This window comes from Leucoraja erinacea, chromosome 13 (assembly GCF_028641065.1).
Source record: "Leucoraja erinacea ecotype New England chromosome 13, Leri_hhj_1, whole genome shotgun sequence".
Lineage (NCBI taxonomy): Eukaryota > Metazoa > Chordata > Chondrichthyes > Rajiformes > Rajidae > Leucoraja > Leucoraja erinaceus.
Window position 1 is genome coordinate 11,571,652 of NC_073389.1, and position 27,555 is coordinate 11,599,206.

Here is a 27,555-nt window from a genome sequence, read left to right on the forward strand (position 1 = left end):
CTACTGAGATGAATTAACAGAATACGGGATTTTACCATTTAGCTCTACTGAGATGAATTAACAGAATACGACAAATTATCAACATGTTGTGTGGAAAGAAATTGAGCACAAGGTTAGGTCCTGGGAAATGTGGACAGCAGCAATAAATACTGTAGTATTGTGCAATTAATATTTTACCAATTGACATTGTTTTTCTTTAGGGATCGATGCAGAGGCACCCAGGGGAAGATGGTTCCATGTAAGCGATAGCCATGTGCAGGAAGCGTCAGAGACAAAAGTATTAAATGCACAGGCCTACCTGCTGTTTTATGAGAGGATCTAACTTAAAAAGGATGTAACATTGAAAACTGGCGCACAGCAACCTTTAGTTTCTGGAAATATCAGGATCTATGCAACATTTATTAAATGGAAAGTTGATTGTGACATGCCGATGTGAGAAACCCCCCCTAAAGTGATTAATGTAATTTCTAAAATGAATCTTTCTTTATCACTAAACAAAATGGCCTGTATTTTTCCTAGATTATATGAAACATTACCGTTTCAGGTTATACTGATGATGCTTTGGGGCATAAAATTGATTACTTTTGATAGCAATAAGTTCCGCTGAACTCAGTCTACGAGGAGTACTCAAATCATTTTAACATGAAACAAGATGATCAATTCTAATGGAGATGGTTTAACTATTCTCCTCCTTTAAATGTAAGATGATGCAATTTAAAAAATGAAGATGGTTATATCTGTTGATCAGATAACTTTTCCCCACTCACCAGCTGAGTCAAAATTTGGGATGCTTGTATTATGCAAATTGCTTCATATGTATTTATACAATTATAAGTTTTGTTTCAGGCAATTGCAACTGGAATAAAATTAGTATTTTGTCCTAGAAAGATTCCTGCATTGTCTGTTTGCTTTTGCCAAAACTGGATAATCGAGCCTCCCCACTGTCTGAATTTAACACAACCACCCCAATGGCAGTCTTCATCTTGTACTACAAAATAAATTAAGCTCAGTCCCTAAACAACTCATTTTCAAAAGCATAGGTTTCAAAAAATAGTCAAAAACCATTCTTGTTTCCTGGTTGATTTACTCCATTGTTCTAACAGAACGCAATTTGGCAGCCCAGTGGATGCCCGGGTAGGATTAGGGCCAAAGGTACTTTAAGAATTAAAGCAGAATGCTGCTATGCATCTTATTCCAGAGGAAGTCTTTAATTATTGTTAAATACCTACAAGTACCATAGTAGAACAAAGAAAGACATGGAATGTTTTGGTTGTTCAATTTCTTTATTAGACAGAACACCAGAAATGAACTGTGCACAATGAATTTTTTTTAATCTTAACTAAAACTGTATAAATAAAGAAACTCAACATCAAGTGTGCCCTGTTAGTACTTATCAGTTAATTGACAGTACAGTAAGTTGATGAAATTGTTCACTCATTTTGATCATCATCATCCCAATCCTTCTTCTGGGGTGGTGGTTTGGGTCCACCTGCCTGCTTTGCCATGATTATCTGAAAAAATATATCAAGAGTAGTGGTGAGTAAATTGTCCAACAATTTGGAAGTACAATGTAATAGCTCAGTTAGTGACAGTTATTTCTGTTATACAGTTACATTTCAATATCCAACTATTCATAAATCCTAATGCATTAGCCAAGAGCCCATGTCCAGCAGTCCTTTTAAAAAGTTTCCCATTCTTCACTTAACCTGGAATTATGCTAGTGTACAGTCTAAAGTTCAATATGCATTTTATATGCTTATTCTATATGCATACCGCCCTACGTGGAAAAAGTTGTCTTCAGGTATCTATTAAATCTTTCTCCTCCAGTTCTCGATTCCAAAACCCTGGTTAAAAAAAGCGCATGCAACCTATGACGCTCATGATTTTATACATCTCTATAAGATGACCCCTCACGCACCAAGGAATAAATCCTAGCATGCCAAACTTTTCCCTATATCAGTCCTTGCAGCATCTGGTGTATTTAATGATCAATACCCACCATTGTTGCCATTCAGTATAGTATACTTCACCTTTTTTTGCCACCAATGGTTAATGATAAAATAACTGGTTAATGATATTAACATAGAAGTTAATATTTTTAATTTGGGAAATTAATTCAATTGCTATAGACTTTCCCATGTACATACCCCATATTTCAATAATGGGAGCCTATCCTAATAACTACACTTCAATTATACCAATCAGAATTAAATCTCAAAATGCCATTCGAATTTTCTGATCCAAATTTTCTGATGGCAAACAAATGCAAATGGCTATAATAATGTTTAGGATAGAATTGTAATCACAATTGATGGCTCCTGGTAGCAATGCACATCTATGGCTACAATTCTAGTTTATCCAATTAGATGTTGCCAGAGATGATCAGGCTTTCAAAACAAATTCCTGGTATCTAGACTTTTGGGCAGGTATTTTTAATGGATGCCAACATTCATGCAGTAAAACCAAATCTTCATGTTGCAAATGATTGCATAAGTCAGTCCTTTTTGTTGGCCTACTTACCTGGTCCACCCTTAGAACAGTGACAGCAGTATTTGTAGCAAGCTTAATTCCCCAGTATTTGACCAAGTATGGGTCCAGAATTCCAGCCTCCAGCATGTCCCTCAGACCTGAGCTATCACTCTAAAATCAAGAAAACAAATGGTATTCAGAAACTGATTTAAAAATAGGAAAGCACTTTGTGAACTGGCTGATTGGAGGGTGGGGGAACAAACAAAGTTATAAATGCAAGAATTAAAGGTTCTAATAATCTACAATTTTTCTGAGTTGATAACCAGATAGCGTACAACACATTCACATGATGGGAACTTTCATACTGTCAAACATATCTATCCATTACAAAAACTATTGTTTGCCCTCAAATTATGGTCAACTGAGTTGCAAATTCCCATCAATTGAAATATTGGCTAAATCAGAATAAACTAAATTCATGCAAAGTTTCTGCACCAAAAGCTTGGCAAGATTTTAATTATCAAAAGGCATTATTTTTTGGACAATGTTTTTGGTCATTTCTTTTAGCCTTTCCTGGTCAGGATAAACCCTAAAACTGAACCCCCAGGGTACTTAAAGACCATTAGCTGCAATTTAAAAAAGCACATTACTGATTACTTAATAAATACCTCAATATTAAATCCAATATTTTTGTTTCCTTCCTGATGCACTGCATACAATTTTGAAATTATTTCATTAGCCCGAATACCAGAATTCTCAGCCAATGCTCGTGGAACACTTTCAAAAGCTTCTGCAAATTTCTTGATACCATATTGTTCAAGACCGGGACATGACTGAAAATAAATCAAGATTATATTATTCATTTATCACTGAAAATATAACATTGAATAAAGAAATGTTATCATTCCATACCTCTCCATAAGTAGTGATTCGTTTAGCCAGTTCAATTTCAGTAGCTCCTGCACCTGGCAAACAGCGATTATCCTGCAAATTAAATATTTTGTTAAAATATATTTGAATATGTTGAAGCAATATACAATACATATCCAAATTTTAGCTCTGTATATGTTACTGCAGGAAAGATTTATGTTAAAAGCAGTACTCATAAATGAATTCTGCATATTAAGTCATAAAAGCTGAACATCCTGCATAAAACATTAACGAGACATGGGGATATAGAAATAATGGAAATAGTAGCGTCCTGCAAATTTCAATTTTTAACATTCATATAGCTATATAGGACAGAAACATGCCTTCAACCCAACTCATTCACTTCTCGCCAACTAAATTTGCCCAACCAACGTCATCACACTTGGCACATATCCCTCCAAATCTTTCCTATCCAAGTATCATTTGAATGTTATAATTGTACTCACTTCTAACGCTTCCTCTGGCAGTAAAATACAGCAGTGTGATTTTGAATAATGCTTAAAATAAAACACCTTATACTGGAAATCCACAGAATATTAGAAGTTGATGTTTTTGATTATTAATAAGAACATATCATACCCTCGTGAGAACTTTAAAGGTATTAACAGCATCATCAACTGCCCTCTCAATGTCATCCATTATATTATCTGTTGAACCACGGATTACAACTGTGGAAATTAGACCATCTTCTTTCTCTGCAAAAATACAATTCACCAATTAAGGTTCACGTAATAGTATAAAAATGCATTTCGTTGTCTCTGTACTGTACACTGACAATGACAATTAAAATTGAATCTGAATCTGAATGATTCATCCATGTCCATTTCAGGTAATAGATGCAAATGATAACTAACTGGTAACTTGCTTCGTGACTAAATGTGATACAACTCAAGACATTACAATCAACTGCAGAGCTTCAGCAAAATATTTTTAAATTACTAAACCTGCAAACACAAAATATTTCAGGATTCTATATCCTGAAGTTTAAATTAAAAAAATGAACGTTTCCTTCATCAAAAATGATAACAATATGGCCACCATTCCAACTTTAATCTAGATTATTACCAGCAGTCAAGGTTCTCAGTCACAAAACCACATCAAATCATAACTGTAAAATGTCAGTTTTTAATTCTAAGTTTGGTATAATAAATGAAACACAAGTAATAATACTCTTAACAGGAGGGAATAAATTGGTCCATGTTTTCTGCAAATGAGATTTTTCACTAAAATCGGATTTCTTGTTTTGTATAAGGCTTCAAAATGTCAATATTTCAAAAAATATGCTGGTAAGTGGCAAACAACACTTGCACAAGAATACCAGACAGTGACCCGAGGCATTCTAACCACTTACCCTCAATGTCCAATGGCATTACCATCACCAAGTCACACATCATCAAGATTCTGGGTGAATCGAGTGGCCAACAACTCAACTGCAGTTGTAAAAGTCACAGAGCACGGAAACACACTTCAGCCCAACTCACCAATGTCGACCAAGTTGCTGACCTACGCTACTCCCAATTGCCAATGTTGGACACATATCCCTCAAAACCTTCCCTATCCAAATATATATTGTTATTAAATGTGCCTCAACCGCTTCCTCTGGCATTTCATTCCATATATACTACCCTCTATATGAAAAAGATATCCCTCATGTTCCTATTAAATCATTCGCTCACCTGAAACCAAAGCATCAGTTCTTGATTCCCCAAACTTTAGGGGAAAATAAAGTAAGAATACCAGAGCTATATGGCATGGAAACAGTGTCTATTGCAGGCTAGTCCTTTGTGCCTACATGTGTCCCATATCCCTTTAAACCTTTCTTATCTCTGTCGAAATGTCTTGAAAATTGCAATTTGCTTCTGTAGCTTCCTCTGGCAGCTTGCCACAGATACGGACTACTGTTCGAGTGAAAATGTTGTTCTCCAAGATCGCTCTCAAATCTATCCCACCTCACCGTAACCCTTTGCAATCAAGTTTTAGAATCCTCTAATGTGGGGAACACACTGAATGTTCACTTTATTCATGCCGCTCTTCATTTTGTATACTTTAAAGTTAGTCAGCCCTCAATCTCCTATTCTCCAAAGATAAACATTCCCAGCCAATCCAAGCTCTCCCTGTCAACCCAACAATTCCAGGTAACACTGGTGAAAAAGGGACATTTTTACTGATCTTCCCAATGGAATAGTATAGACTATATTAGGGCATTCTGACCACAAAGTTGAGTTTAGGGATACACTCTGGAATGTTCTAGTTACTACTCTGTAATCGTCAACCTCCACGATTCACATGGTTTCACAACAGGCCAAATCAATGAATGTGCGTTCTGTAGGAGGATATAACAACCTTTGATCCAAGGCTGCCAAAGGAAGCTGACATTCTACTTGTATGGCTTTTATAGACTCACCTTGCAATGTCTTCTGTGCTATTGCGTTTCCTTCCCTTGACAATCATTCATCATGCCCTGTCTTATACAAAACTGTACTGAAAGGAAATAGGCCCTAGGGCAGACCATTCGGCCCATATACATTAATCCCATTTTCACATTAGGTATCATCTTATTCCTTGCTTATTTACATGTCTGTTTAAACGCCTCTTAATTTATATTTGTTTCCCAAGAAATATGCTCCCCTTAAACCGTGTTCATTCACCCAATCTGTGCAGCCTCCATCATTTTATATACCTTTATAAAATCAGCATACCATCGCCAAGTCTTAGCCTCTCGTTATAACCCAGACTAGTCCAGGGAACGTCCTCTTAAATCTTTTCTGCACTCTTACCAGCATAATGGCATCTTTCCTAAAGTAGGGTGACTAAAACTGAACACAATACTCACAAGTGCACCCTCATCAATGTCTTGGGCAACTGCAACTTAACATCTCATCTTCTATCCTCAATGCCCTGATTGAGGCAACATGCCAATACCTTCTTCATCCCCTTACCCATCTGCAATAACACATTCATGAAACCATGTACTTGTACTCCTAAATCACCCTGTTGTGCAGCAACACCCCACAGAGCCTTACTGTTCATTGTGTTTGTCCTTCTTGGTGTCCTTCTTGGATGACTTCCCAAAATTCAACATCTCACATATATCAGCATCAAGCGGCATTTACCATTCTTTAGCCAACTTACCAGCTGATCTAGAATCCACAGTAATTTTTGATAACCCCCTTGTTATGTCTATGATACCACCTATTTTTGTGTTATCTACAAACTTATTAACCATGCCTGTACATCCAGAACAGTATTCATCCAAATCGTTGATATGGATGATCTAGATGCCTTGGAGGTCAGACCTTCCATCATCACCCTCTGCTTCCTACCATCAAACAAATTATGTATCCAACCAGATAGTTCTCCCTGGATCCCATGCGGTCTAATCACCGGAATCTATTAAAAGCCTTGCTGAAGTTTATAAGGAAAATGTCTACTATCAAGAGCAGGTAAGAGGCTAGGTATACTACTCATCCCGACAATCCAAGGACAATTCAGAATTATGATAGAATACTCTTCTAGATGAGTCAGTGTCAACAACTCCCAAGCTAATGACACAATCTAAGAGAAAACCATCCTTTTGATTATCACCTACCCTTAAATTCACCCCACCCACCCAAAAAAATAAAATTGGTGGAATATTATAGCTGCTGTGTGCATCATTGAAAAGATGCACAGCAGTTACATAGGTCATTCCAACAGCACCTCTCAAACCCACAAACACTATTGCCAAACAAAGGCAAAGGTAACAAGTACATCAGACCACCATCACCCACAGGCTCCACACTAGTCACATATCATGTTTGAAATGTATAGCTATTCTTCCATTGACATGGGCCCAATTCCTGGAACTTGCCATCCAACTGTACTGTGGGAGTACCTTCACCAGGAGAATGGCAGTAGCTCACCACCATGGGCAATAAATACTCACTTTGCTAAGTGGTCAAAAAGCAGCAAAAACTATTGTGCACAGAACTCAAGCAGTTGTTTATCTTAAATTGTACATGGTTCTGCAAAAGATCTCCACTCTTGGTGTATGATAAAAAAAAACCCCATCTTACTCATCTTTGTAGATCTCTCAACATGGAAACCAAGGTTCTTATGGTCCTCCACACCATTTAATAACCTTTCCACGTATTTAGCATGGCTTTGTGTTGTTGCAGTTTCCAAGTCCCACTTGCCTGAATTTAATTTGCCACTTCACTGCCCAACTGGCTATATAATCCATATCTTGCAGTCCTAATGTTTTCCTCCTTGCTGTCAATCACAACATACTTTTGTTCTATCTTCATATATCCAACACATTTTCAATTAAAAAATACTCACCATGCTTAAATATTATCACTTGTGTGTCTCCAACTTCTGACAAGTAAACACTATCGCAGTATCCCATTTCTTCTGGAGTGGGAGGTGTCTGTAAAATTCAGATTATATTTAAAATCTACATCATTAAATGCTACTGTGGTATTTAATTTATAGTGCTACCCACCAATCGTGGAAGTGCTGTAGACCCAATTGTTTTGCACAATCTTCTTAAATCCCATTTAGAGTTTAACCTGGGGAGAAAAAACGTATATGAAATCATAAATGTACTTGAGACTATATTAGTTCAAACATAAACAGAAATGTGGGTATTAATATCAAAATAATCTATAAATTACAAACAAAAAGTAACCAATGGAGATTGTGAATTAATTAAAAGGTAGATGTTACTCAAAATTCATAAATACTTAGTCCCTTCAAATTCCCCCAATTCCCCGTGAAAATTGATACCAGCTTTCTTTCCTTATCAAAAACTAAAACTTTCTCCCAAAAGCATATCCTTACCATTTGATTGTTTTACAATAGTCTGCATTCCTTTGGTAACCAAACCAAATGACTATCTCTCATTTGATAACGTGCTGTCTACATAAAATGTGATTGAGAGTATTGCTTGCCAAGGCTAAGTACAACATCCTTGTCTATGATCTAATATGCACATACTTTTCTGGACCCCACTGCTTATGAATATCAATTTAACAGGTTCTTTAAATGGGATTGCTTATAAACATTAAAGATAGATATGTCAACATTCAATGAACCAAACTGCATTTTAAAGTAAGAAATTATAATCTTGTGACCAATGGCATTATATAATAATCAAGCGAGCCAAGTCTGGGCCTAGAATGTATAAAATAATGTACCTAACTACCATCAGCTTGTACTTGTTAGCATAATGCAGGGCCATGTCTGCCACTTTTCCTCCAGTTACAATTACATTAGCACCAGCATCTGCTATAGCCTTCACTTGAATCTCCATGAGATCCTCTTCTCCTTTGCTGAAAGTCATCAATTCATCTGCATTCTTTAACAGAACTGTTCCCTTAAAAACACAAAAATATCAAAATTCAAATTGAATGTTATAGGTGCACTAAGCATAACCAGGAATGTTTGATTTATGAAGAATTTGCACAATTTTTTTTGCAAATGTCCTAGTAATTTTTTTGCAAATGTCTAAATTACACCAGCATTTTGATAATCCACGAGCTGATTTTTCAGAAACCAGGATAGTTGAGCACCTGGTTCACTGGTACTCATGTGTAGAAAAGAACTGCAGACGCTGGTTTAAATCGAAGGTAGACACAAAATGGTGGAGTAACTGAGTGGGGCAGGCAGCATCTCTGGAGAGAAGGAATTTGTGACTTTTCGGGTCGAGACCCTTCTTCAGCATTTTGTGCCTATCTTCATTGGCACTCATATCCATTCTCCTTCTAACACATCAAGATCCCAGATCCAACACTTGCTTTAAATTCACCTGGTTGCCTGGAAAATGTTATTACAGTATTATGAAATAACTAAACAAAGTATGCAACACCAAACTCTGATCAAAAACAAGAGGAATTAAAGTCATTTGCAGCAGCAGTAATGGTGACCACGTGCTCAGTTCATGCACCACAACAACTTGACAATTAAAGAAAGGGAATAAAGGGGAACATATGTGTTAATATAATCTTGGGAATAGCTTTCAAAATGGAGAAGCTCTTCTTAGTGGATTTAAAACATAATAACAAATATATTCAATTGTCCAAAATATAAAATTCAGGGAAAATAAGAGCTAAATGTAATATTTTGAAGTCAACTTATTTCTGCCAGTGAGGCAAGGATACAAGTTTGAGATCAATTTACCATCACCTAAAAATACTTAAACTGTAATTAACTGACCTCGGATTCATTTGCAGCATGCTTGTATTTATGCTATTATTAAACAGGTCAGAATAAACACAATTCAACAGCAGGATATCATACTATTAATTAAGCATCAAAATCCTTAATACACCAATCTTTCAAGGGTAACAGAACAGGTCCATACACCACAGACTATATTTCAAATAAATACTGCAACAGAATCTAGTTTGAATACAGTTAGACACAAAATGCTGGTGTAACTCAGCGGGACAGACAGCATCCCTGGAGTGAAGGAATGGGTAACGTTTTGGATCGAGTCCCTTCTTCAGTCTGATGTAAGGGAGGAGGGAGATAGATAGGGACGTGTGAAGGTGTGAAAACAGGGCAAAGGGAATAGAGATTAAGGAAAATGTAGAATAGATCATTGAATATGGTTAAATGTATTTGAAAAGATTTGTGAAATGCTATTAACAGAAACTGGTTAGAGTATAGTACCTTGGTCTCTGTTACCATGCAATCAAAAGGACATGAATATATTGCTATTTTGGCATCTTTCACAGAGGAAACATCCCCTTCGGTCTCACGCTTGAAAACCATTCCATGCAAGACTGATGAAGAAAGCACACCAGATCCCTGAAACACAAAAATCATACATTACCATCACATACCACAGGAATATTTTTATGGAACTCTGGCCCAAGATATCTACGTCGAGCATTATGCCAATTTAAAGTAATCTCATCTGGTCTACATCCCTCTAACCATATCTGTTCATGTACCAGTCTAAATGCCGCTATCATACGCCACCACTCCTGGCAGCGTGTCCTAGGCAGCTACCAATCTCAATATATATTTTTTTTAAAGCCCTGCACATCTCCTTTCAGCCTTCTTCCTCTCACCTCAAACATATGCCCTTTAGTATTTGATGTTTTCACCTTGGGAAAAACCTCATTGAAACCTACCGAATAATGAAAAGCCCAGAAAGAGTGGATATGGAGAGGATGTTTCCACTAGTGGAACATCTAGGACCAAAGGGCACAACCTCAGAATAAAAGGACTTAATTTTAGAAAGGATATGAGGAATTTATTTAGCCAGCGGTATCCACAGATCTGTGGAATTCATCGCCACAGACATTGTCGGGTATTTTAAAGCAGAGATGGACAAGTTCTTGATTTGTAAGGATGTCAAAGGTTACAGAGAGAAGGCAGGAGAATGGGGTTGCGAGGGAAAGATAGATCAGCCACGATTAAATGGCGGAGTACATTCAATGGGCTGAATAGCATAATTCTGCTCCAATGTCTTAGGAACTTCAATGGGTTTGTGATGAAAGTAGCAGCTGTGTTCGTCAGAGATACAATGGTGTCTGATTATTGCAGGGAGGTTACATGGAAATTATATTTTCTAATACAGCTTTTATGGCCACTTGCTCCTTTCCACGTAAATGTTAAGTGGCTATCTAATGCCGAATCAAAGTCACTTTATACCAAATTGGCCCGTGTTCATTAGACACAGGTGAGATACCAGAAGACTGGAGGGTTGCTAATGTTGTGCCTATTTTGGAAGGGTTGCCAGGAAAAGCCTGGGAAACCTAACATCTATGGCAGGCAAGTTACTGGAGAGTAGTGCGAGGGATAAGATATGTATGCATTTGGATAGGCTGGGGCTAATTAGGAATATTCAGCATGGTTTTGTATGTGGGAGAGCTGTCTCACAGATCTGATTTGAGTTTTTTGAAGAAACAAATGTTGATGAAGGCAGAGGCGTTGACATTGTCTACATGGATTTTAACAAGGCATTTGAGAAGGTTCCATAAGCTGCTCTGGGAAGGTTAGATCACATGAGATTCAGGGAAAGCTAGCCCACTGGATAGAAAGTTGGCTTCATGGAAGGAAGCAGAGGGTGACCTAGAGGCCTGTGACTGGTGGTGTGCCTCAGGAATCAGAGCTGGGCCCTTCGGTGTTTGTGGTTTACGTCAACAATTTGGTTGAGAATGCATAAGGCACGATTAGTAAGTTTGCAGATGACACTAAAGTGAGTGGGATAGTAGATAGCAAGGATGGTTATCTAAATTTACAGCAGGATCTTGACCAACTGTGCAAGTATGTTGAGGAATGATTAATGGAATTTAATGCAGATAAATGCGAGGTGCAGCAGTTTGGGATGTCAAACCAGTGCAGGACCTTCACAGTGAATGGCAAGGCTCTGGGGAGTGTTGTTGACCAGAGATCTAGCAGTGCAGGTACAAAATTCCCTGAAAGTGGTATCACAGGTAGGCAGAGCACTCAGAAAGGTTTTCGGTACATTGGTCTTCATCAGTTGGGGTATTGCACATAGAAGTTGGGATATAATGTTACAGATGTTCAAGATATTGGTGAGGCTACATTTTGAATGTTGTGTTTAATTTTGGTCACCTTGCTGTTGTAAAATTGTTGTTAAGTTGGAAAAAAAGTGCCTTTCTACTGACTAAACTAAACCCTTGATCCTGTCCCGCCCGCCTTTTTTTCCAGAATTTAGCGACTCAAAATAGGGGTGAGACTTCATTGCCGGAAAATACGGTAACCAAATATTTCTGCGTAGACATTAACAATTCTTTTAAACTAAATCTAAATTTCATAACATTCTGCAACATTCATACAATTCAATCAACTTCAGGTAGTTCCGATTTAATGTGTGGCCAAAACACGAGTTGGGCATATAACCCGGTATTTATATTATGTGGTCTGAATTGGTTATAACAGGATTTTGATTGAGAACTACTGAAGCATTTTAAAGTCACTACGAGAAATGACAAGCAAAAAAAAGCTTTCTGGAGAAAACAAAAACTGATTCCATGTACTTTTCCTGTAGTAATCAACACAGTTATATCTTAAGAACAGCCACTATAACTACGGGTGGGCAATGAAATTGACAAGTAATTGCTTCTATTACTACTATTCAATTATAGTCTAGTAAACAGCGCAATGTAAAGCCATTAGTATGTTTACCTTGTAGAAACAAAGATAAACTTATAACTATTAAAAATAACATTTTGAAAATTCTGTATAGAAATATAACTTTGTTATTGTGATATGAAACTCTCAAGTCCTGATCTGCCTGTTCCTTATTGACACAATTGTTTTTATATTTTCTGTTACGAGATTTCTTAGAAAAGCAACTATCGGGCATACACAGCCTTTATGTTTAATACAAAACAGGAAAATGTTATTACTTATACAGTTGAACATTAATAGAAATTAAGGATGGCTCATCAAGGCAAGTTTAATCCACCGAACAAAAAGTTGTTTTACTCAACTCACCAGAATTTTGCAGACACGAATATTGTCCACATTAAAATGACCCTTTTCTGAATAAATGGACACTGCAAGGCAAGGAAAATAAAGCAATTACTACTAAAATAGTAAGATACTTGACTGTCCAACTGTTCTGCAAATGTTGCATTTCCAATTGTTATTGATTAGTTGTCTACTACCATAGATAAAGTCCTCAGTCTATAACAGTTCCCACTTCTGCTCTTACGCTTTATCTTCCTCCCAGGTTATTAATTTTCACTATCCATGTTCCTCTAGTCATCTCACCTCCCCATCTCAAATCACTCCCAACATTTTTCCCTTTTAGACGCTGCGTTAATTTCAAGCATTCCCAAAACTGCTGTATGGTCCCCTAACTAATAATTATTTTGGCCCAACGCCAAAATCAGTACAATGTTACTATGAGCAACAACCGCCGCCTCTTTCTTAAAAAGTACTTCCAAGGCTCAAAATAGTATCAAGAAACATTAGCTTAAATATTCACCGGTTTACCATCAAAAGCTTGATATAATTATGTTTAAAATTTACCAAAATCATATACAGGCCTAAATATGTCTGATAAACTTGATTGTCAACTCAACAAGCTACACTCAGCACATTCACTACATTTTGCTAACTATAAATTATCCATCCTAACCATACAAGACTTATGAAATGAACACAAATACTTTAACACAATGTACTAACAATTATTTCAAATTCGGGATAAAGCTGTGATGTATCTGACACAATTATTATATTGAATTCACATTTAGTCACATAATTGACAACCAATGAAAGATAAACTTATCTGCATTCAAACTCTTAATTTCCAAAGAAAACATAGAAGCACTCGCACATTGCCCACTATATCACCTATTAAGTCTCAAGCTGTCAGACCTACAGCTTCCCTTTATATTGAGTACCAGATACAGGGCTCCTCCTTTCTTACGTTGGACCTGTTCCCATGCTGTCCCACTTCAATGGAGTTAAATCTTGTTTCCAGGACTTGCCTCCCTCCAAGTTATGTTCCTGGTCAATGGAATGGATTGCTCTGGACAGTTCTTCCACCTACATTCCTACATAGATTTGGTAACCAAGATTCATCACATGCACTACAATCTCTTAACCTATGCCTCCAGGTATCTTTAATTCCCATTTTAACAGCCAGTTCCTTAGCCTAGCATTGAAGCATTGGTACCAATGGATATATCTTTGAATGGAGCCATTATATCCTTTCTCATTCCAGATGCTGGAATCTTGAACAAATCAAATTACTGGAGAAACTCAGTTCTCAGTTGATCAGGCAGGAGTTGAGGAGGAATGGACACACAATGCTTCTTCAGATGGCCAGTTCTGTTGTTCCATTTAATTGGGCTTCCGAGACCTTGAGTCGTAGGAAAGTAGTTATTCATTTCTATTCATCCATATCATACTGTTGGGATATTGTCCTTCATTAATATTTGATTGTCACATGTACCAAGGAGGAACGTGTGACTTACCATCTCACTTACCTAGTGAAATATATTGATTTCATGCTGAATGAGTATTCTGTGATGAATCAATGCAAGGAATTAATTCCTTCAATTGTCATTATTAATTCCTGCTTAATTTTTTCTAACAAGAGAACTTCAGAGACCAGGGTGTACTTGGAGTATTGCATTCTGGTGACTACACTATAGGAAGGATGCTGTTTCACTGGAATTCACTAGGAAGTAGCCAGGATTGGAAGTCTTAAGTTATGAGGAGAGATTGGAAATCTGAAAGAGGCATATAAAATTGTAAACGACCTAGATAGGATAAGCAGTCAGAATCCTTTTTTTCCAGGTTGTAGTATCAAAAGCAAGAAGTAGTGTGTTTAGGATGAGAGGAAGGAATTTTAAAAAGAGATTCGAGGATAAAGTTTTTTGTTTTTTTAAAGTGATTGATATATGGATCTCACTGCCAGAGGAAATGGTGGCATCAGATACAATCATTGCACTTTATTCACATAAGACAATATACAAGCTGATGATATACAACGATAAGGACCTAATGTAGGTAAATGAATTAGTGTAGGTGGGCAACATGGATGTCGGGCTGAAGGGCCCATTTATATACTGTACAACGCCATGATTCTGTCCATTAACCAATACTGTATGTGACAACTTCCAAATATCAGATCAGGCTGAAAACACTCTCAATTCTATTCTGTGATGGCTGGTTTAATCCTTGGACTACCACAACAGCCCTGAAGGAACAAAATATTATATATCTGCTAAAAATAACTCAAGTAACCCGTCAACATTCCAAACAAAATACAAGCGACTACTACTCAACTTCAACAACAATTATTGCCTTACATCACATTCCAATTTATTCAACAAGTTTTCCAACTCCAAACTTATTTCTCAAAATGACATGCAGAGATATAGCAAAGACTATTTAAATATTTATCTGCACATTGATTGGAAAACTGTTTTAATCAGTTATAAACATAATTTAAACACATTAAGAATTTGTGATATTTTGATACATACAACATGCTTGTGTAATCAGCTTGGATAGGAAATCCTCATTGCCATATTGTTTGCTCATTACAGCAGTTCGAATAACAGGCGTTACATCTGTTGGGTCCTGCAGGTTCTTAACAGAGCAACATACCAGATCTGGAAGGATTTCCAGAGTTTTTTTGGAGGCTGCCTCATAGCCTTCTATCACCTGTAAAGTACATAAGAAAAAGTATGAAATATTTGGCCAGATTCACCTGGACCCTGTCCAGATGTGGGAGGACCGTAGCCAGATCATGATCACCGCAGCCAAAAAGCATCCAATGAAGTGGAGTGGGCAGAAGACTGCAACTACAACCAGCCTTCAGGAAAGGACTTCCTGAAAGGATTCAGGATTCAGAATTCATTTTATTAAAATTCCTGCATCATCGTTTAAAATGCAAAACCTACAAAGGGTGAATAACGTAGTGCCTCTACAGGATCTACTTTTTCCACAGTGAAGTGTCTAAATAAATTAGCTGCTATAGGTGAAGTGATGGAGGCAGATACATATATGACATATGGCAATTTTGTCACGAGTGCATGGATGGGGAAGGTTCAAAGGTTCAGGCATAAGCACAGTTAAGCAACTTGATTGGCATGGACGAGTTGGTCCAAAAAGTCTGTTTCCATGCTGTATAGCTTAATGACCCTAAAGATCAAACTTCTCTTAAAAGCAGCACACCTCCGAGATGGAAAGACCCATTCGCAGAAGTTCCTCCGCTAATTCCAGTAGTGCACCAGCAAAAACCAGAACAAAATTTGTTCCATCTCCAACCTCCTGTTCCTGCATATGCGAAGCCAAAACCAACATCTTAGCTGCAGGATGCTGAACCTGTATTAAAAAGATAAATTAAATCACCAGAGGGGAACATGGCCATTTATTTAAATTCACAAAGAGTTTTGTACAGTCTTCACATCTTCCAAATTATGACTGATTCAAACTGACTAGAGCTACTGTCACTTGAGAACAAAATCCACCATGCAAAAGCTCTAAACATTTTCATTTACACAATGTCCATAACACTAAAATTCTGCGTCACTTCACGGTACGCCCAATGGCTAATTTCTCAATTTTCAATCAATTAAATCCCAAATATCAGACATATTTTTGCTTTAGAACCCGTTACCCATAAATACAGTACTCATGTAAAAGTTATAGTGCACAAAATTAATTTTCCAATACACAGTGCTCTCCATGTTTGGGACAGACCCGTCATTTATTTATTTGCCACTGTACTCCACAATTTGAGATGTGTAATAGAAATAAATCACATGTGGTTAAAATGCAGTGTCAGATTTTATTAAAGGGTATTTTTACACATTTTGGTTTCACCATGTGGAAATGTGTTTATACATAGTCCCCCCATTTCAGGGCACCACCATGTTTGGGATACATGGCTTCACAGGTGTTTGTAATTGCGCAGGTGTGTTTAAATGCCTCCTTAATGCAGGTATAAGAGAGCTCTCAGCACCCAGTCTTTCCATCACCGTTGGAAACTTGTATTGCTGTTTATCAACACGAGGACCAAAGTTGTGCCAATGAAAGTCAAATAAGCCATTATGAGACTGAGAAACAAGAATAGAACTGAAAGACATCAGCCAAACCTTAGGCTTACCAAAATCAACTGTTTGGAACATCATTAAGATGAAAGAGAGCACTGGTAAGCTTACTAATCGCAAAGGGACTGGCAGGCCAAGGAAGACCTCCACAGCTGCTGACAGAAGAAATCATTCTCTATAAATTTTTTTTTTAAATTCCCAAACACCTGTCCGACAGATCAGAAACACTCTTCAGGAGTCAGGTGTGGATTTGTCAATGACCACCGTCCGTAGAAGACTTCATGAACAGAACTATAGAGGCTATAATGCAAGATGCACTGGTTAGCTGCAAAAATAGGATGGCCAGATTACAGATTTCCAAGAAGTACTTAAAAGAACAACCACAGTTTTGGAAAAAGGTCTTGTGGACAGATGAGATGAAGATTAACTTATATCAGAGTGATGGCAAGAGCAAAGCATGGAGGAGAGAAGGAAACTGCCCAAGATCCAAAGCATACCACCTCATCTGTGAAACACAGTGGTGGGGCTGTTATGGCCTGAGCATGTATGGCTGCTGAAGGTACTGACTAACTTACCTTCATTGATGATACAACTGTTGATGGTAGTAGCATAATGAATTCTGAAATGTATAGACACATCCTATCTGCTCAAGTTCAAGCAAATGCCTCAAAACTCATTGGCCGGCGGTTCATTCTACAGCAAGACAATGATCCCAAACATACTGCTGAAGCAATAAAGGGTTTTCAAAGCTAAATAATGGTAAATTCTTGAGTGGCCAAGACAATCACCCGATGTGAACCCAATTGAGCTTGCCTTTAATATGCTGAAGAGAAAACTGAAGGGGACTAGCCCCCAAAACAAGTACCTGTATAGGCTAAACTATACACTAAACATAACTACTTTCTATACATGACATTGCTGTGTTCCAAACATTATGATGCCCTGAAATGGGGGGAGGGGGACTAAACCAAAATGTATAAAAATACCCTTTATTAAAATCTGACAATGTGATTTATTTCTATTACAAATATCAAATTGTGTATAGAGGCAAATAAATAAATGATGGGTCTTTGTCCTAAACATTATGGAGGGCACTGTAGTTGTTAAATAGCAATTAATGTTTTGTGTGGAAGTATAAATTCATTTATTTTCTAATGCACCCAAACTCAAGTATTTATAATATTTTATGATGGGATTACTTTAAAACAACTTTTTTTCACCAGTGTGAAATGATTTTCCCCGATTTGCAGCACTACCTCGGTTTCCACCATTCATTATGCACACCATATCCTTAAACCGCCCAAAATACATCGCCTCACAATTATGGTGAAGCTACCTTCCTCCCCACTAACAGCAACTAATGTAATCTTCTTTATCGGGCATTCTTTATATTGTTGTTCCTGTACAACCATAACCAAGCCTGACACGCATAATATTTGCACCAAATTATGTTCACTTGCAAATATAGCTCAGAATGCCATGAATTAATTCAACAAACCTACTAAAGAACTATATCCCAGATTTCCTTAACTTGCTTTCAGCAGAGCTAATGCATCATAAACAATCAAAACCAATGCTGGAATAGACTGTGAAGTTTAAACTTGAAGCTTAAATAACCTCCTATGTGTACTAGGTATTTAATCAACCACCTACCTCCAATTGTTGTAAAATAGTTGCAGCATCATTGGTAACATAAAGTTTCTCCAAGTGATTAATGACCATTTTATTCATTCCTACAAAAGCAATGACCTTATTAGAACAATTACACCAGCAACAAAGTAAAGAACAATTAAACATATTTTCATGCACTACTTTAAACTGAATAATCATACCATTTGGACCATACGCTGTTCGGGTAGTCTGAGCCAGCTCCTTACATGCTTGAATATTCCGATAAACTGCCTCTTCCAATCCAGAAAAATGCTGAAAGGTACAGAAAAGCATACAATTATTATTAAAAGGAAGATTTGTCATGCTTTCCCCAGAATAATTAATCAGGTTGAGCCGCAGTTATTACAGCACAAATTGTGAACCAATTTTTGTAGGATAGTGAAATGAAATAGAAAGAATAACATTAGGCATACATGCTGCAAGAATGGGATTGGAAAAAATTCATAATTCTGACTGTTTCATTTAGTGATACAGCGTGGAAACAGGCCTTTTTGCTCAACGAGTTTGCGCTGACCGAGCACTATCCTACACACTAGTGACAATTTACAGAAGCCAATTAACCTGCCATTGGAGTGCAGAGTAAACCGGAGCACCCGGAGAAATGCGGTTTGAAGCAACAGTCATAACCAAAGACTGTCTCGCCCATTTATCCTGCTTATCTCAAAGCTAGTAGCATCTCAAATGAGTCCACTATTGATCTTGTTGAAATACAGGAGCCCACATCGGAAACATGGGATGAAGTAGATGAGGCTAGAGGAAGACCATGCGGCTCTCTGTCTTACCTGGAAGGACTGTCAGGGTCCCTTGATGGAGTCGAGGGAGGAGTTATAAGGTCAGGTGTTGCATCTTCTGCAATTTCAGAGTAAAGTAGCTGGTGATTGGGTGGGAACTTGGAAGGGATGAGTTGCATACGGAACCTTCTCTGCGGAAGGCGTCATATTTAGGTTTTAGTTATAAATATGGAAGTATTACAGATATTTCGCACCAGTGAAAAAGTATCATGTTGCTTTTGTAATTTTTATTAACATTTTATAAAAAGGGACAGGCCAAGGCCAAATTAATATCCCACCCCAATGCCACAGCCAGAACGGGCCTTTATGGCGAAGTTAAGACGCTCCATTTTTAACAACTTTGGACTTGAATAACACAAAATGGCAAAAAGGAGTTCCACTGTACAAAGGATTGCGACAATAAAGTACCATTGAACCATGAGTGAAGTTAATTTTTCATGTTGATGACGACCTTTCTTCAGAACTGATCAATTCTAATACAAACTGATTATCAGAGCTGGTTAGATTTCCAGAAAATGGATCGCTAAACCAAACAGAGCTCTACGAGAACATAACAGAAATGGAGATGCAATTCTGATAATTTTTAATTCATTTATTGGCAACACTTGTAAGTTTGCGTGCTTTTCCGCATGTTTACTCCAAATATTTACTCATTTATTCCACTTCCATTTGTAATTCCAGTATAAGATTCCCGACTGGATCTGTGATTCCCTCATGGTTATTGTTTTGGTCAAATCGCAAATCACTTTATGCCTTGCATTCTGTGATTCCTTTATCCTTTTTTGGGGTGGGGAGATAAGGCTCCTAAATCAAAGAGCACTATAACGAAGCAGTGCTATGCAAGGTAGCATTGTGAGTTATACCTGTTTCACCCTTGAAAACTAAAGAATACCATCTCTCCAACATACATCAAATAAAAGGCCCGTTTCCATATCTCTAGATGTAATGCACTAAATTGGAAGAGATGTCAAATCTTCAACTGGAAGGGATGTCTCAGTCCCTGGATGGTAGAAAATGAGGCGTCACATCTCCGGCAGTTGTAATAAATTATGGATCTGGCATCTTGGCGTATTCAAAACCTAACCCACTATAGTGTTGGTCACCCCAAAGCTCGCTTAGAATGGTTTGAAGCACGACGTTATCATTTATAACGCACTCACTTGACAGCGGTCCAGCAAAGCCCAGTAGTCCTTGCCATACCAGTCCTTGGTATAGTGGATGACAATTCTCAGTGATTCTTATAAGTGGCCAAATTAAAACATACTGTGGTTTTAAAAATATCACAATTCGGATCTGGGCGGGGAGGTTTTCCCGTAGATACACAGAATTCCCGCATAAACCTAACTATGCCGCCGTAGATTCGGCCGCAAAATGGATTAGGGGATAAAATCCAAGAAAGGGGTTAATAAAAGTGAAATGACTGGGTTGGAGGTGAGAGGGACAATCGTTCAACAAGCGTTGGGCTTTTCTTCTGCCTGCGGGGATGGGGAACTCTATAGGCCGCAACGACAAACCGGCGGCCTGGCTCCCGACCAGGTTCCGGCCAAACCTGGCCGCAGACGGTCCATGTAGAGCTCATTCGTGTCCCAACCCCACCCCAACCCATCTGTCCGCCAGCCAGCGTGGTGTAAACCCCTGCCCTGCCATCCAGCCTTGGGCCGATCCGCGGCCTGAGGAGCCCTCGCCCCCGCCCCACTCTCCTCCATCACTCGGTCTTTCCTTCTGGAACCTTCTCGCAGCACGCGGCTTCCCGCAAAGGCATTTTTCGAATGGGGACAGCCTCCTTTCCCCCACACTACTCACCTTCGCACCGTCTTTAAGCATCTGGGCAAAGCCCGGTGGTTTGGGGACGTGCATGGCCATTTTCAGCAACACTTCGCAGCTCAAAGACCAGGACAGTTCACGCCGCACCGCACGATACAAGATGGGGGCAGGAACAGGACCTTCTCCCCAGCAACCACCGCGGCCGCAACCTTTCTTCCCAGGGACCACTGCGGCCGCAACTGCCCTTCTTCCCAGTAAGCACCGCGGCCGCAACCTACCCTTCTTCCCAAATGGTCTTTGCTCCCAACAGTCTCGGTCATTCAGAGTTTACACCTGTTATGCCCTCTTGATTTGTGCTCTATATCAAGAGGACTGGAGAATATAATCTGAAGGTCAGCATTAGCTTTATTGATTTTTTTCCCCGAAGCTAGTGCTTACGTGGGTACAAAAGGGAATGCCGCAGAAATGAATTTGTATGTGAATTTTCTTCACGTGGGTCCAGTGTGTTTGACAGGAGTTGTCACAATTTAGCTCAGCCTTGTCCCTCTTGCAGTATCTGTTGAGTTTCAAATGTAATAGTTTGGGAATAGCAGAAGTAATCACTTCAAAACGAGAACCATTCTCGAAACCTTGGTTTTACATTGCATCGGAAATGGAATTGCAGCAGCTATCTATATAGCTGACTGAAGAGTTTTAGATTTATATACATCAGATACATTTTGAAATGAACGTGCAAGTGCAGAATATTTTTCAATTCACAGCAAAAGTTGTTTAGCTGTCACCATTGTCATTGTCATTAAATTGTACAAAGTGCAGAAAATAATGGCGGTAGTTGGATAGTTTTGAGACTGGTGAGGTGGGATTCTCATTTGGTGATTTGAGCTACATTTTTACGTGGTTTCAGACCATTGATATAAATGCAGATGCCGTATGCTATTTGTATAAACCCCCCCCCACCAAATCTGGAAATATATGGCAGGCCTTCTGATGGGGAACCATCCAAACAAATGACCAGTGAAACATGCAGAGCTGTTTCATGTAATTCCAGATAAACCGATTGCCACATAATTTTTTTACTTTGGTTCACTTTCCAAAGAATGGCCCAATTAGCAACACTTCCATTCTTTAGTGAACGTGGGTTCCGTCTGGCTGTCGTCGATGGATCCGTCACCCATGTCTCCTCCGTGTCCCGGAGTCCTGCTCTTGCTCCCTTTCTCCCCCGGCGCAACAAGGCCTGAGTTCCCCTGGTCTCACCTTTCACCCCACCAGCCTCGCATTCAAAACATCAACCTTCGACATTCCCGTCATCTCTAACATGATCCCACCATTAATCACCTTACAATCGCCACCCCTTTCTGCCATTTGCAGAGACCACTCCCCCTGCAACTCCTTGGTTCTCTCATCCCTTCTGAGGTCCAGAAGGACTGAGGTCCACAAAGGTCATGCATTCTTCACAGAATATAATACACCTGTGAGTGCTGTAGGATACTGGGCACAATCAGTACAAATAGTATACCCGTATCTCTAAGAATATCGCCTTCTATTCATTTTTGTGAAAATGTAACATCATCAATAGATTTTTAACCTGTAAACACAACAGCTGTTATTTGGTTGACATTTTTAAGGGTAGAATTTCTTAGATATACACCATGGGTTGTGGGCATTGCTAATTTAAAAATCCTAGTCAATAACAAGCATGTTTCTAGTATCAGTTATTGAACTAATGTAACATTAGGATTTCATTGTCTTTCTCATTGCCTCCAAATAGCTGTGGATTGGGTTCCTATCCTTTGACTCAGGTCAAAGATTTAGACACTGGCCCAGTTAAGCAAAACTTTCTGATGGTCAAATCAGTGGCTAGCTCTACATGTTAGATACATATTGTGAGCATCCACAATTCACAGCCTACTAACAATCATCTGACACAGTTACCTGAGATGCCCCAGTCACATTAAAAAATCTATTAATGCCAAGCGGACTTTGGACCTCTTGGTATAAACTCTTGTAGATTATGCACATCAAATACATATTTGCGCACTTCATGCATAATTATGTATTGTCTTTCCGCTGACTGGTTAGCACGCATCAAAAGCTTTTCACCGTACCTCAGTATGCGTGACCGTAAACTAAACCAAACTGAAACTGAAGTGAAACTTTTGGAATGTAATCATAATGTTTTGCCTCCACCACTCTTTAAGTATCTGACATCCAGATCTCTCCCACTCTGGTTGAAAAGGGTTAATACTTATATCAATTACCTTAAATCTAATGCCCCTAGTTGTGGATTTCTCTATAAAAGAAATAGGTCGTTCTTATCTGCTGTATCTCGCATTTCAAGTTCAAGTTCAAGTGAGTTTATTGTCATGTGTCCCTGTACAGGACAATGAAATTCTTGCTTTGCTTAAGCACACAGAAAATAGTAGGCATTTACTACAAAACAGATAAATGTGTCAATATACCATGATATAAATATATACACACATGAATAAATAAACTGATAATGTGCAAATAGCAGAAAGTGGTTATTAATATCAAGAGTTTTGTCTGAGCCAGGTTTAATAGCCTGATGGCTGAGGGGAAGTAGCTATTCCTGAACCTGGTTGTTGCAGTCTTCAGGCTCCTGTACCTTCTACCTGAAGGTAGCAGGGAGATGAGTGTGTGGCCAGGATGGTGTGGGTCTTTGATGATACTGCCAGCCTTTTTGAGGCAGCAACTGCGATAAATCCCCTCGATGGAAGGAAGGTCAGAGCCGATGATGGACTGGGCAGTGTTTACTACTTTTTGTAGTCTTTTCCTCTCCAGGGCGCTCAAATTGCCGAACCAAGCCACGATGCAACCGGTCAGCATGCTCTCTACTGTGCACCTGTAGAAGTTAGAGAGAGTCTTCCTTGACAAACAGACTCTCCGTAATCTTCTCAGGATGTAAAGGCGCTGATGAGCTTTTTTGATAACTGTGTTAGTGTTCTCGGACCAGGAAAGATCTTCAGAGATGTGCACGCCCAGGAATTTGAAGTTCTTGACCCTTTCAACCATCGACCCGTTGATATAAATGGGGCTGTGCGTCCCCCTCCTACTCCTTCCAAAGTCCACAATCAGTTCCTTGGTTTTGCTGGTGTTGAGGGCCAGGTTATTGCGCTGGCACCATATGGACAGTTGCTCGATCTCTCTTCTGTACTCTGACTCATCCCCATCAATGATCCGTCCCACAACAGTGGTTCCGTCAGCGAACTTGATGATGGAGTTCGCATTGTGGTTGGCTACGCAGTCATGGGTATAGAGTGAGTACAGCAGGGGGCTGTATTCAAACATTTTAAACCTCTCAATTAAGTTACAAAACCATTTTTATTCCAGGACGTCTCACTGATCTTTCCTCAGACCCCAAATTCTTCAGTCTCTTGCAAGATCCACACAATTCTACCTTCTCTGGTATCATCACATTTTCCTGTAATATGGTGACCAGAACTGTGTCGTGTTTTAAGCTGTTGCCAAACCAATGTGTTGTACAGATGTAATAAAACTGCCCTCTTTATACCTTATGCCTCAACTAATAAAGGGAAGTATCCTGCATGGGTATTTTCTACCCACGTGTTGTGTGGAGACATACAGTATTAAGGACAAATACTTGAAATCACCACAGGTGGCAAAGTTGTTGAAGTAAATTAAGTCATTGGCAGTGATTCCTCAGCTGAGATTGAAGAGGTGATCGTGTGCATGTGGCCTCATCCAGATGTAAGAAGGTAGAGAGTTGATGTTGGGATGTGGTGTGTTCAACCACATCATACCCTGGAGAGGAGTCAAGCAGCATAAGATGGGTTGTAACATAGAATGTTATTTGTGAACTAGACTGCACATGACATATTCTTAGAGCTGTTCATGGATCTTAAGTCTCAAGATATTACACAATGTATGGTTCACTACAAATTATAAGCGCATGTGTTTAGTTTCCACAATTGGTCAATAGTGCTAAACCTTTGACAATATGTCATAACTGAAATATTTGCCACCTCCCTAACGGGTGAGTTGCTAAATTCAGTGTGTAACTGAGCTTTACACAGCAGGACATCCCAGATCCAATCTGAGGGATGTGCTAAGTTAGTTTACTCCAGGCAGATCAGTGGTGTTCAAGAAGGAACTGCAGATGCTGGAAAATCGAAGGTACACAAAAAATGCTGGAGAAACTCAGCGGGTGCAGCAGCATCTATGGAGCGAAGGAGATAGGGAACGTTTCGGGCCGAAACCCTTCTTCAGACTGCCTTGGTTTAGTTTGGAAAATAATAAAATGAAGGTTCTGGTCTATATTCAATCACTCATGCAAGGAAAGGTTGCAGGTTCTAAACATTACATGAAAGCAGAATGAACGTATCTCCAATGCCATCGGCCGGTACACTGCTAATAAAGATTGCCCAGTCTTATCCACAAAGACTCTTACTGAGAATGCTGTGAAAGATGTGCAGTAGTTGTGCATCTCATGTCCAATGCAACCTCAGGAAACAAGTGAGCAAACACCATTTAGAGCAGGGGTTCGCAACTTTTTTCGTCCCGTTTACCCCTGGCAACTTTAATAGCGCATAACAATCTTGTTTCACTTATTTATGAACAACTAATGATGAACAGGTATCGGTATACCAGAACCAAACACAGTCAGTCAATGAGAAAAAATATGTACAAATCCAGAAGCAACAAATGCACCCCCTGGGTAGGCGAGATTTACCCCGTGGACGTAAATTTACTCCAGGTTGGGAACCCTTGATTTAGAGTGTGTATTTCCAACTGATTTATCTGCACAATGAGCTTCCATATTTTTCCAGCGTTTGAAGAAGGTCTAATTTATCATAAGAAGACGACAAGGACACATTTGACCCAAATTTAATGTGATAAGTATTTTTAGCTGTTTATTGGTTTCTACTTGACACAATTGGTGCCTCAAAATGCAGAGCATGTTTCCAATATACCTACCTGAAGCTACATATGATTTATGTGTACAACAGATACTAACATTGTAATCATCTCTTGTACTGTAACAATACTATAATTCTGGGAAAGTGTTAATTTATGGATCAGTTAAGGTTAGTTACCCTTAATAGGCAATTGATTCCAGCAGATAACAAATTATTTATATGAAACCATTGGTGTGACATAGAACTGAAGTTTGGTCATATCTACATAGGCAGTGAATCGTGAGACTTTACCAACACATTTCCAATCAGTTTTATTCAAGCACATTGCCAGGTAATACTTTGCTGTAGAATACTAATCGTCATTCTTTGCTGGATCCCGTGCATGATGTAGTGACATTTTTAGAAGGCCAGCTACAACCAGCAGAATGTCTCGAAGTATATCAATGTTATAAGGCAAAATTCGCCACCTAGCTATAGAAAGAAAAGTTACAGTCTGAAGCTTGTTCAAAGAGACAAGTTTTAAGGTCTGTCTCAAAAACAGAAAGGGAAGTCAAAAGGTGAAGACATATAGGAAGAGAATTCCAGAACCTTTGGGCCAGCAACAGAAAGCACCGCCATCAATCATAGAGCAAATATAATGATAATATTAATAAAGGTTATGATAAAGAGATCAGAATTGGAGATACTTCTTCTTTTTCTTGCATGTGGCGTGCACAGCTTAAAGTTGTAGACACCAAAACATTACATCTATTTGTGCATGTTGTTGATTGCTTTATTCAAAACAGGGTGGACCACGTGAAGGTTGCAATCTCCCATATTGGAGATATCTGAAGTCTCAATTCTGGGACTGGAAGGGATTGCAGAATAGTAGAATGCCGGGCATGGAAAGATTGCTGAATTGTTTGACTTGCCAGGGTTTTAATATTGATTAACTCAAAGGTTGTTTGACGAGGAAGCAATTCAGTCCATTTGCAACTAGTTTTCCCTTATTTGGCCCAATGAGGACCAAGGACCTCAGTTAGTGATTCTCCACTTTGACAAGTAATGCTGATATCTTTCTGCCCATGAAGTTACTAGCAAGCAATTGATTAAATTAGCAAACCAGATAATATTTGAAACTCTGCAAATATGACTGGGCCATATACATTTTTTGAGTTTCAGTTTGCCCCTTTGTTATTTCATGTTTAAAAAAAATATATATTTTACCAAGTTTATTTGGTTAAAACACTATATTTGTTTACTCCATAATACAAACATTTTGGATAGATTGATTAAATGTTTTTGCTCATATAAATATGATCTTTGATTGTATTGCAATGATTGTGGCTTTTATTAATAAATATTACAGTTCAAATTTACTCAAAGTGTGACACATGTGCTGGTGTAAATTCTGGGGTTACAGCAGCTTTGTACCAATGTTCATCTTGCACACAACTCCTGCTGTATTTCTTTTAACCTTTCATCCAAAGTGCTTATTATTTGACCCATCTTGAC

At 38.6% G+C, this 27,555-nt stretch overlaps 3 protein-coding genes across 5 annotated transcripts in view; 2 read left to right on the forward strand and 1 right to left on the reverse strand.

The window, feature by feature from the left end:
• LOC129702634 (ubiquitin carboxyl-terminal hydrolase 16-like) overlaps positions 1–1,371 on the forward strand; it is a 45,405-nt gene extending 44,034 nt beyond the window's left edge. The window contains 1 exon segment of the mRNA XM_055644481.1: positions 201–1,371. Within this exon segment, the coding sequence (XP_055500456.1) occupies positions 201–322 (122 nt within the window). The 3' untranslated portion in view covers positions 323–1,371.
• On the reverse strand, positions 1,265–21,361 carry cct8 (chaperonin containing TCP1, subunit 8 (theta)). The gene is made up of 15 exons (XM_055644461.1): positions 21,203–21,361; positions 18,770–18,860; positions 18,591–18,670; positions 16,060–16,209; positions 15,366–15,546; positions 12,856–12,917; positions 10,054–10,191; positions 8,577–8,755; positions 7,883–7,949; positions 7,720–7,807; positions 3,979–4,094; positions 3,382–3,453; positions 3,138–3,302; positions 2,521–2,640; positions 1,265–1,511 (listed from the first exon to the last, which is right to left on the reverse strand). The coding sequence occupies exons 1-15, from the start codon at positions 21,260–21,262 to the stop codon at positions 1,431–1,433; spliced, it is 1,650 nt and encodes a 549-aa protein (XP_055500436.1). The 5' UTR covers positions 21,263–21,361; the 3' UTR covers positions 1,265–1,430.
• A 63-nt stretch (positions 21,362–21,424) lies between these two features.
• Positions 21,425–27,555, forward strand: part of map3k7cl (map3k7 C-terminal like) — a 110,209-nt gene continuing 104,078 nt past the window's right edge. For all 3 annotated transcript variants that reach the window (XM_055644472.1, XM_055644477.1, XM_055644479.1), the window contains exon 1: positions 21,425–21,555. The gene's annotated coding sequence lies outside the window, so the exon portion shown is untranslated. The remainder of the gene's footprint in view (positions 21,556–27,555) is intronic.